The sequence below is a fragment of the Callionymus lyra genome, chromosome 1 (genome assembly GCF_982586985.1).
Source record: "Callionymus lyra chromosome 1, fCalLyr1.hap1.1, whole genome shotgun sequence".
NCBI classification, from domain to species: Eukaryota; Metazoa; Chordata; class Actinopteri; order Syngnathiformes; family Callionymidae; genus Callionymus; species Callionymus lyra.
The window spans coordinates 15,895,003-15,907,310 of record NC_141818.1 but is presented as its reverse complement, the minus strand read 5'-3'; the positions used below and the strand labels follow the sequence as shown (position 1 = coordinate 15,907,310).

The 12,308-nt window shown below is 39.0% G+C and overlaps 1 protein-coding gene across 1 annotated transcript in view; it reads right to left on the bottom strand.

Moving 5' to 3' along the window:
• The window catches only part of bin3 (bridging integrator 3), a 31,973-nt gene that overhangs the window by 8,518 nt on the left and 11,147 nt on the right, over window positions 1–12,308 (bottom strand). The window contains exons 4-6 of the mRNA XM_087794754.1: window positions 10,145–10,206; window positions 8,910–9,046; window positions 3,766–3,806 (exon numbers count right to left, since the gene is read on the bottom strand). Of these exons, the coding sequence (XP_087650880.1) occupies window positions 3,766–3,806; window positions 8,910–9,046; window positions 10,145–10,206 (240 nt within the window). The remainder of the gene's footprint in view (window positions 1–3,765; window positions 3,807–8,909; window positions 9,047–10,144; window positions 10,207–12,308) is intronic.

The window sequence follows — 12,308 nt, the reverse complement described above, 5'->3', positions numbered from 1 at the left end:
CAACAGCTGAATAAGACGAGATGTAAACTCCACATTTATTCAATCTTACGATAAACTAACGTTAATGTGCTCGTCTGGATGAGAAAAGCAACGTAACCAGAGTTAATCGGTGTCGGAATTATCGTGGATAATACAAATATGCCGGAACGTCTGTGAAAATCACCAGAGCTATTTGTGTGTTTTTGTCATCCAGTTAGAAAGTCATTTTCCAAGTGAAATATTTGAGCGGTGAAAAGAATTTATGATGTCAGTTTTTGTCTGTTTGTCAAGATATTCAGCAACAGTGGCTCTGCGGCAATGAAAGTGCCAAACCTTAGAATATTTAAAGTACTTGCGATTACAGTGGGAAGTACGAGGACTTGTAACACAAAGTTAGTCTTTGAAAAAGAAAAAGTATTTAAACTTACAATTAGGTTTGTGTTTTTTGAGTTTATATGTTGCGTGGGTTTACTTCGGGCACTCCACTTTTTTCCCCACAGTTAAAAAACATACAGAGGTTGATTAAAAAACTTTTTTTTTTTCAAAACTGCGACTGGTTGTTTCTCTCTGGTCACTGTGACAGGCTTTTTTTTTAATGGACAGCCTTCTCCCGCCCTAGCTAGCTGGGATAGGCTCCAGTCCCCCCACAAACCCAAAAAAAGGAATGGGAGGAAGAACATAAAAAAAAGTCATACATCCTATCATTCCTGGCTGCAAATGTGGAAACCGTACATAGTATATTTAAAATAAACTTTTTTTGGAAGTTGTTACAAACGATGAATTCTTTTAAACGATTCGAATATTTCAAGATATTTTTAAGAGGAATTTGGGACTGGCAAGGTGAAGAGGAAAGTGCTGGCAGAGTGGACCAGGTGGAGACAGGGCAGGAGTAGCACTGAACGTGAAAGGGAATCTGAACAAGGCAGTGGTGAGACCTGACTTGATGTAAAGTTTAAAGACAGTAGTTTCAACACATATTCAGGGGGTCAGAGTTGAAGACGCTCAGGGTTTCATTGAAAGTGACACAATAAGAACAGAGTACACCGGGGGGAACTTGAGCAGAGAATGTTGGAGAATGGATCAGGTGAAGTCTGATGGTATGAGGACAAGGGGTAAAAAGAAAGACAAACACTAAGGTTCGTGGATGTGTTGGATGAGGACATGAAAGACGAGGCGGATCAAGACAGGTTGACTCGCACCAACATTCATTCAGTCGCTTCTGAGGAGATGGAATTAACATCTGGTCAATAAGAGACCAAAGTGAGAGTGAAGGAAGGGGGGGGTGAAGCTTCTTTGTTTGTTGAACTACACACAGACATGCATACACACACCGGGAATGCAAGAAGTCCATTAACAGTCACCTTTTCACTTCTTAGCTAATTCAACACAAGCTGACAAACAAACAGTAAGAATATTCATTAGTGGACTAATGGAATCTTAATGGCACTTTTGTCTCTCCCTGCTTCTATGGAAGGTTCTCCTGACAAAAGACGTGCTTTTAAGTGAAAATATTCTGAACAAAAATGTCCTCTTAAGCAAGTTCCTGCTCTACTTCGGGTGTCACGTAAACGTCTGAACTTTATGGCCTGAATGGTATGTGTTTGTGCGAGTGTCCCGAGACCGTTCTCCTCCCCAGACCGTCCACAACTCTGGGCCCAGGAAGCCGGGCCTTCTGCCATAATCTGAGCCTGCCCACACGTCCGCCCGCCGCCCACCAGGATGAGGAAATTAGAACCATTCCATCCTGTCGCTGCACTGCCACCAGGGCAGACATGGAGGAGAGACCTTCACTCACACTGACCTGAACCTCTTTGACCTTCACGTGTGTTCCTTTGTATTCACGTCTAACCAGAAACAACAGTGAGAGCCACTATCAATATGATATGCAGATGTTTTCTCTCACAGCACATGTTGCGAGATCCTGGGAGGAGCCAGACGGAGGAAGCAAATCCTTAACAAGCCCTCCGGAAGATGAGTGGGATCGTCCAGCCACTCCCTTCAGAGCCTCTGTTAGCATGTGTGTGTGTGAGAGTGTGCAGGAGCGCTCACTCCCCGCTTGAATGGGGGCGAGAATTAGGAACCAGGACCATAAAAAAAAAAAACTTTCTTCCAGAAAAAAAAAACTTGCTCCACACTCTTGAATTGAGTTTTACAAAGTGTACACTTCAGGCGTCTGGTGCTCCTTCACTACAGCTGCACTTCACACCACAGCTATGCAAGGTCAAGTCACCGAAATGTTAAAGGCCACACGATTCTGCCAGAAGATTGTTGAGGTTAATGCAGTGGGGAAATAAAGCCACAAAACTCACTTTTAACACTATGCTGAATAAAGTGCATCATCCACCGTTTTAAAGTGAGGATTGATCATGAAGCCCAACACGCTTGGTTGGAAAAAAACTCGTAAGAACTCACTTTGTTAAGGGGTCAACATTCGGAGAAAAGTTTGGACAGATAAGCAGTAAGTACATATAGACCACGATATGTTTCACAGAAGTGGAAAATTAATTCAAATGGGGCCGCACAACAAACTGGTTAAAAAGCCTTTAAGCAGCAATAACATTTTGACAATAGTATTATGTTGTTCGTTTGATTTTTAAAAATCATATATATCTTTATGCAAGTTTCAAGGAAGGTAAAACATGGAACTGAAACAAAAGCATTTCTATCATTTTGTAAAAAAGAAAATTGCACATGCATGTGGTTAGAGTCCACAACATTGCCAATACCCTGCTCTGGCACTAGGGGAGCTAGAAACGATGTGTTCAAGCTTACACATTAGCGATTTAAAATATGGAAAACCATAATGTTACGCTAATCACACAGAAATGTAATTTTTTCCTCATGTACAACATATATATATATATATATATGTCATGCCATGAAAAAAACTAAAACAATTGTTAGAATATAGTCATGACTCTTGTATATCACGTCTTATTTTGTTCGATCCTTTCATATTCAGATCCTTGTTTTTCTACCAATCCATCAGAGCAGGAAGTGATTGCCAGTTGATCACGTCCCCCAAATAGTTTTTTCTCTTACTCTTATTGGTCCTTGTACTTGCCTTTTTGTATACATCTTAGAATGACCCTGACCTTTTCAGTGTTTTTTCTTTTTACTTTGCTGCCCTCAGTTCTGTTCCAGCTGTGCCCCGGTCTCCTGTTTTCTGTTTATGCTCAGGTTGGAGCAGGTTTTGGATTAATTTAATTGGATTATTTTTTATTAAAGACAGCAACTTTGGATATTTGTTCATGTGTTTGACTTCTGCCATCAGGTTCACTCAACCCATGACAAATATATAGTTTGATATATATTTTATTATAGGATTCTCAATACAAATGACTTAAATAGTGATGCATGAAAGCATAATAATGATTGTAGGGCACATAGAAAACTAATGTGCATGTAAAAATATTACAGTATCATGGAACAAAAAAAATAAATCATATCTATTAAGAAAAAACAATAATCATTGGAACTCTTTTAATTGTGCTTATGTCTTACATTAATTAAAGAAAGAAAATAATTATAATAATAATAATAGACAGAAAAAATAGAAATTCAAGCTAATATAAAGGAGATTTGGGAAGGAATGTGATTTCAGCGCTATATGATATTTATTATCAGGTAGGATATTGGTATAGAAGATATACAGAGTAGTTATTAAATTGTCTCTGCTGCAGTGATTATATGTCGCTCACTTTGTATAAAAAAGATTTTTGCCATAATGTTTATATGATATGATGAAGTCAAAGTATAAGGTCAAAAGTCAAAAGAAAGACTCACTTTTTCAAAGGGTCAATGACCGTCTTTTGGATCTGGTTGACCTGCAACAAAAGAAAAATACCACATTAAAATGACACTTCGCAAAACCTTACTTTACTTGATACACAAAGTTGCACTATTAAGCAAACGACATTTTTTACAGAGTAAGAAAAAAAAATAAAGGAGAAAAGGGGAAGGCAGGGTGGGAGGGGGCAAAAAAAAAACAAAAAACTTGTGACTTTGACTCCATCATTTTACACAAACCCCGAGGAGAAATCTCTGAATATTCATCAAGATTGAAATACAAAAGAAGGAAACTGTCAGGGGACGGACATGAAAGCAAAGCCCGCATGATTTCAAATCCTGTGGAGGGTGGGCTGCTGTACGAGATGAAAGTTCTTTTTGCAAACAAACATTTTAACAATAACAGTTTATATTTTCCTACATTCTCCTTCTGGTTACCAGAAGTGACAGGGGAGAGGGAGGGGAGCCGGGGCGAAGTAAAACGAGCTAATCTGAGGGGCCTCCAGCCCCGGCACAAGGTCTCATCGACAGAAGTTGGAGCACAATTAATAAAGTTTGGCGGCATCATTTACATTGCAGATTTCCCATCGACCTGGAGCTGCGAGCGCGACCGGATGTTGCATCCGGGCAACAGAGGGAGAGCGGCGGCGGCGGCGGCGGCGGCGGCGGTGGAGAACACGGGGAAAAAAAAAAAAAACATCGGGAGGACGGCGATGATCAGAAGACGAGGGAAAAAGAAAAGAACCAATAACACACAAGTAGACAGAAATCCACATTTTCTTTGTTTTACATATTCACACCCCCTCTTCCTCCTCTCCCGACTGGAGCTGTGCCGCTGCTTCCAAGGTGAGAGAACGCAGCGAGGAGGGAGAACAACAGCGGCAGATTTGCTTAAGCATGCTGGTGCCCTCTACCCTCTGCCCCTTCCCACAGAGAGGAGGGGGGGGGGGTGTGCAGCAGTATTCCTTGGAGGCCCTGCTGAGCCTGAGGCTGACGCTCAAGCAGCAGTCTCCATCAGTGAGTCACGGGGCAGAGGCCATCCTGGCACACAGGCCTCCCAAAAATACACACAGATCGCAGAGGAAATCAATATCCCTCCAAACAGAGCATCCTCTTCTGCGCCGAAGCCATCTACACTGGGGCTCAGCTTCGGCAGCAGTGCGCCGGCGGGGCTTGTGCGCCCTGCTCAGCCCCAGAAATAAATACACAGACCCGGGCCATCGCTGCCTTCATTATCGCTGCACGTTTTATCTGCTCGCTCTCTCACTCGCTGGCCCTGCGGCGCAGTCTCCGCGCAGAGAAGAGCAAAGGGTGGATGCTTTTGTGTCTGTTTTGCTGGAGCAAGTAGGGTCTGCTATTGGTACTGTCAGCTTGGAGGAAGAAGATAGAGCAGCCGTGGAAGTGATCCGCGCTGGAACACGTACACCTAAGCAAACCTCAGGTGAAATTCAGCATCGCGGCTGACTGAGAGCAGCTCGTAATAACTTTTTGCCTTTAGCTCATTTTAGCCACTTCGCCGAGAGGCAGCTCTGAATCTCAACGTTTTTTATTTATTTGTATTTTTCAGGATATAAAGAGTGGGAATAAGCTGGAGTGCAACCTTTCTGTCAAAATCAAACTATGCTTAAAAAAAAGTGTATCAGAAGAGTTGGTGAGTGACTTTTCGATGGTGAGAAGAAGTCTTGGGATTAAGTGTCAGATGGAATCACTGTAGAATAATAAAATTAAGAAATTAAAAAAATAAAATAAAAAGTCTGAGCCAAGGAATTGATTCTTAACTTTTCATTATTTATATAATATATTAATAACAACACATTTCAGAAACACCAGACGCCACAAGGCTACGTGGAATCATTGAGATGAAGATAATTAAAGCCTGGAGGAAGCAGGGGGTCGATTTAAAACAGGCAAGAAAACATAAATTGTAGGAATCAAAACGCATTGAATTGACCCCTTTTACTTTTCCACTTATCCAGACAAGAGTCTGTGCTGCAGTTGGATAAAGCAGATCGAGAAAAAAGAAGAAAGAAAATGTGGCAAAAATATAAGAAATCCAAAGAATGTACTGTTTTATTTCAAGCTGAAAAATTGTCAAACTGGCAGGAGTGTGTTGCCGGGCACCTGACCAAGTCCTAGAACATACACACCCGGGGTCACAAACCCACACGCACAGTTCAGCCCACATTCTGCTTAGTCTGGGCACTCAAAATGATGTTTGAAAAATCACTGGAGCGAAATATGGCATTTATTCCACTGAAGATACCATGAGAAATGACTTCATATACATATTATGTACAAGACAACAAAATGTTCTCCCATGAGTAACAATGGTTTGGAGTTCAGCTTGATATACAGTAACTGACATCTTGACAGCTGAGCTATATAATGAACTGATGAAGAGTTGTCTTAGAGGAAAAGTATGGTTGCCATGGCTACGGTTTCACCCCCAAAACAACTCAATTTCACTATAATTTCTTGCAACTACAATTTAAAGTATCTATTGACATAAAACTGAATATTTTGGTTAAATGTAGTCTTTGGAGTTTGACGCAATTCAAAGTGACCACCTGGTGGAGACACATTGTATACTGGAACTGTTGTGATGTTCCATCAAACCAATTCTCATTATAACAAAACTGTCATGGACACAAAATAGAAAAAAATAATATGAAGGGAAAAATTTTGAAAAAAGCAATAAGAATGATTTGTTGATAAATATCACTATCATAGCATATGGTGATGTCGTTATATGGTGATATTGTAATACAATCGTATCATGACCCAAGTATCATGATATGTGTCATATCATTATTACCAAGAATCATTGTATTTGTCATAATGCTTCAACAAGGTTGTGAATCTCTCCTTTAAACTGTGATCTAATACAAATCTAGATACACGTATTACTGATGAATAATTTGTATGCGTACTGATTTAATGTGATGCAGAAAGTCAATTTTGTGTGGTAAAAAAGGAGTTGTATTTTTTTAATTACTTTAGAACCTAGAGAATCAACTGGTCTGAAATAAATGCAGCCTGACCCAGAGACCTGTCAAAGTATGAATCCTGGGTATGACATCACATTAAGGCTCTAGTGAGAGAAGGTCACTGAGGTGTTATCTATCAGAACTTTCGTAAGTGTGAGTAAGATGACAGATGCAGCTCTGACATATACAAAGGAGAACAAAAAGGCTATAGTTCTGATGAGGAGTCTCTCAGTGTCATGTGGAGAGTTTTTATTTTGTTATTAAGAAGCTCTGCTAGATGTAGCTTAAGCTGGCGTCAGACCGACATTTGAGAAAGTTCTCTGGGATGCAAATAAACATTTGGCTAGGCAGCGTTTTAATGTAAAAAATATAAATACATAGAAGTTGAGATGCTGTCATATCAGTAGTCAAAGTGTCACATGATAACCTAAATCTCGTTGAGGTTAAACAAAATTCTAAGTATGTAAATATGTTAAGAACTCAATAATAAGAACCATTGTGCATCCACCGGCATCAACAAATATCAACTCAAAAGGGTCATTTTCTTCACCATCCTGACCAAGTTCTATCAGTTCACCCAACAACAAAGTTTGAAAAAAAGAGATGTATTTTGAGACAGCACAATTGGGGGAAACAAAAAAGCAGCAACGGCGTGACTCAAGAAAAGATAACAGATGAAGAAAGTCAATGGTGTCGGTGTGTGATCTTCCACATTCTCAAGTGGCTTCTCTTTCTTTAAAAATCTACCTTTCAAAAACACATTGCCTTGAGGATCCGCACATGTGGCGCCACTATGATTCACATTAGCTACCTGTGGCAACGATTCTAATCAAAAGCTGAAGTGCACCCAGAAAATAATCTGAAGAAGCCTGACAGCCAAACACATTTTCACAAAGTACAGCTGTGAAACTGTTTTTGGATCGTTCACAGTTCTGACAAGAAATGTCGGCTTTCTACCATTTCGCCTCTGGACAAGACACATATGAGGATAAAAGCGAAAAAAAAGCAACAGTCCCAAAATAAACAAAGCATTGTAATATGCAAACAAAAACCAAACCGGTGCCACGGGACTGACAACACAGGCTAAATCACCAATACTTGACACACTATTTTGACAATATGGTCGCCTGGTGGTGAAGTTCTTCCTGCCAAGTTATGATAAGAGGCATGTAGAGAAGAATCACTTGATGAGAGAAACAAACATCCAAGTATCCTGCGGGAGCAATTTGAATGAAAAAAGATGTTTATGTGTTAATCTCATGGATTTAAAGAAAAAAAATGGTATCAACTGCCTGACTGTACAAGGTCATTTTTCTCTTTATTTACTGTTGAAACCATTAGTGGGGCTGTTAAAACAAAGCTCATGGAGATAGAAAATAGTAATTCTGAAGAAAATGCTAAACAGGACTTGATAAAGATATATAACTGGCTTATATGCTGCTAAAACACATCGGAATAAGTTGCTTATTAATGGTAACATATGCTCCAAAATCATTATCTTTAAAAAAAAAATGAAACGGATTCAATTATTTTCTATATTCTGTTAAAAAACTTTTTTTTTTTAATTTTAAACCTTTAAGTGCTATATTGATTAATTTAAAGAATATGCAATACAAACCATGTCTTAATTAAATGCAATTTTCATCAATAGTTTGGATTTTATTGTATTTGTTATTCGTTATTCAACATCATATTGATGGTAAAAATGATAAATTTCAGTCTCTATTTAGTGTCTTTCATTTTGATGTAGTCATCAGAACTTGGCCACCAATGGATGGCATGTTCAGCTTAAACATTATTATTTGTTCGTCCTAAACTAACCTTGGTCACACTAGATGTGATGTCATGGCCACATGATGATAACTTAATACCAGAAAGTAATTTTCAACTCCAATTCGATTAACAGCAAACATCTGAACATAATTACAGCAGCGGTTTATCTTTTTAAAAGAGTTTTATTATTTTGGTTAATAACCCAAATAAAATTAAGCCGACAGTGTCGGTCAATGAAGCCATGAGAGAATTATTGTCGCTGATGTTAATGCAAGACTGGGATTTGTGAACGATGGAAATGATTTTGGTCATTTCAATTAAAAAAAAAAGGGTAAATTATTAAAATAATCCTTCACAACGAGTACGAGCGACAAGACTCACCTTCTCTTGGTTGTAGGAGTCCATCCTCTTCATGGCTTTATCCAAGGCCATCATGGACTCATTGAAGGCCTGGTCCTGCTCACAGAGCGGGTTACTGAGCAGGTCAGCAGAGATCTTCACAGCTGCCTTAGACATAGCTGGAAGAAACAAGGATTGTGTTTGATTATCACACAACCTGAGTAGCTTTTAAAATAAAATATGGTGTGTGCGTTCATATGTAAGAACAAAAGTGTTTTTGGGGCAAAGAGCTATAGAGCAGAAGTGGAGCGCCACACTGGTGCCCCCATTGTAAAAACGTTGAGGGGGTGGTGTGTGGTGCACTGCCGTGTTGAATATTCACCAGAGCACCATGAATCTCAGCAACGTTTCTACACTGACAGCACCAATTACCGTTAATCTGCACCCATGCCATTTTGTTTAGACACAGAGCGCACACCAGATTATGGCTTCACTGTCAAAAGAAATGAGCTTCAGTGAAGAGACGAAAGCTGACAGCAGCGGCGGTGGTGAAAATGGGCTCCTTCAAGACCTGGAACAGTCATTGGGCTTTTTTTTTTTGTTCACACTTCTGTGGGATTCTACAGAGACTCATTTTAAACAAATCAATTACCCAGGCACAGAATTCCTGCATTTCTCTCAATTTCACATCCAAGAAAATTACCCAATTTGACCTCTTTTGATGGACAAATTACATATAAAAAGTCTTGTTTATGAGGTCAGGACATTCTGGTGGCTTTCTAGTTGGGGCTTAGGATCCCAGAAAACTCCCCAGTCTTGGCTACTTTGAACAACCATTGCTTGATCGATCGATCCATAGTCAACACCCTGGACAGGTCACCAGTCTAACACCGGGCACATGTAAGAAAGAAAGTCCATCTGAAGCAGAACTCCATATTCAAGAGCAGAAAAAAAAAGATGTTTCTTGCTTCTTCCCATCCATGCTTTTTCACTCCCACAATGTCTACTCACCACAGGCCATGTCTGCTGTTACTTTGCAAACACCAAAATTTAAGCAGATCAAATAGAAAAAGTGAGAGAGCCACGACTGCACATAACATGCGAAAGATCTTGTTTAATAAATAAGAAAAGCGAGAGAAAAGGGAACTAAGGAGGGAGGTGTGTGTTGGCTCACTTGTGATCAAAGAAACCAAAGACAGAAAAAGTGTTTCTAGCCCAACAAATAAAAGTGCAACACATATTGATCATCAGACGCGGCGGTGAGTGGCAGAACAAACCTAAATCAGCTTCAGTGCTTTTCTTCATGTCCTTGTGAAGTTTTTTCGTCTGATCCTCCAGCCTGCAAGGAAAACACAAACATTCAGTCGGCTTCTTGCGCAGTGTTACGGTGACAGTAAAAAAAAAAAAACAGGAGATAATAATAAAACCGATAAACGATTAGATCTGTATTGACGACATCTCCGTAGTTGAACGAGGCAAGACAAAAAAAGTTACATTTAAACAACAATGAATCATGAAGGAATTACACATCCCACTGACTCCACATAAAATGTTGAACGACGACATCCGTTTGCTAATTACGAAGAACGAGGAATTGTTCTTGTTATCGTCGTCTACATTTAGACGCAGACACGTTAATGACTTCAGTCATTCCACGCCACATATTACATCGATGGGTGTTAAAATGGCAATTACCAGAATACGGAGGCAGAAAACACATGCCATTCATTATATCAATTAAGGCAGCTGAGGGGTTTACCGTCTCCCCCGAGATCACTGTCATATCACTCCTCCTGAACACCAGAGTGATGGGGGCGAGGGACATTCCAAACGCTGCTTTCCCTCTGTATCAATACTGCTGGATAAACCTCACGTATGTGTACTGTATAATATAGTGTAACAGACATGACTTCGGACAAAATAACCAAGTAACTTTGAATTTTTTTTATTCTTTATGTTATAAAAGTTTTATATGAATAAATAAAATAATTAAAGAATGAAATTATATTTTATTTTATTAGCACAATTTACCTGGGGTAGGTGGGGTAGTGTAGAGGAAAATAGTTATTTATACAAGCTTTTTTTAGTAAGGCTGTTAAAACAAGTATTCAAACTTATTTTAAAACATAACTCTCAAATTGTTAAGCTAGTTTTCGTTCTTTTGACATTAGGATCGCAACTAATTTGCTTTTCGTAAAAATACCAGATATTTGTTGACTTTCATGTTTTTTTTGCAACTTTCAAACTCTATAACTTCAAGCATGAGTGTGATATTGTCTCTTTATTCTTGGCAGTCGGTCTATTTTCAATATCTCTGAACAATTGATGACCTCCACAATCACTGTCTTCATCTCAAACCCTGGCATCATTTTTAATTTACCGTATAAACAAGAAAATGTACATGTATACTTTGATTGTGAATCAACCATCTGGGGGGGGGTCCATAGAAAATTACTTGGCAAGTCAGATTTGGCCCCTGGGGCCTTCAGTTGTGCTTAAAAGCATTCAACTGTCAAAGCAGGAATTATCACAGTTAAAGTCTAAGATATTAACCATCGTGACAGGACAACTCGCGCGATGTCGAGCGCTCTGACACATCTTGAGAATTTAAACAAAATCACCACAGACCAGATGGAGGCTGCTCCACAAATGTCGTGCTGGGTGACTGACGCAACTCGTCTCCTTATTGTTTCAGCCACAAGAAAACAGCACTCTGTCAAAATAATCTCCACAGTTACTTCTTGTACCCTTCTCACCAATTAGATAGGACCGGGTCTCATAATAAGCCTCTTCAGACGTCCTCCAAAGTAATCAACGCTATTTACAAAAAAAAAGATATTTAGACATTTCCACTTGCAGAAAATGCCAGGGCAGTTATTGCCTTAAAAAAAAATTCTCAAACAGAAGTGGTTATTAAATAGTTGAGGATTTATCAGTAGCTTCCTACATTAATATCATGAAAAAAATAGGCTTTATGAAATTGGAAAATGCCCAGATTTAATATTTAAATAGATTAGAATTACTTCATCAATCCTTGAATATTTAAGGACTTTGACACGTTTGTTAAATTCAGAATTTAGATCTAGTCTGGTGGTGACATAGAAATGACAGCCATTTAATACCTTCTACTGGAGCTGCCATGGATAAAAATCCAATTGTTGCACTTTAACAACAGTCGGTCCATGTGAATCAAGGTGCTAATAAGGTGGTCCACAGGACCAGCTGCCGTCCTGACGTTATAACCATCTACTTGTAGCCTTTTATTTGAACCATCAGTGAAAAAAAAATGTGTTGAGAAAATAGAGAAAGAAAAGAAATTAAAATGGTAAAGTACATTTAAAAAAATGATACACCAATCAAAAAGCTCAAAAAAAAAGTTTAGACATATTAAGAATATATATTAATGAGAAAAAGAAAAAGGGGATAATATGTAACACATAG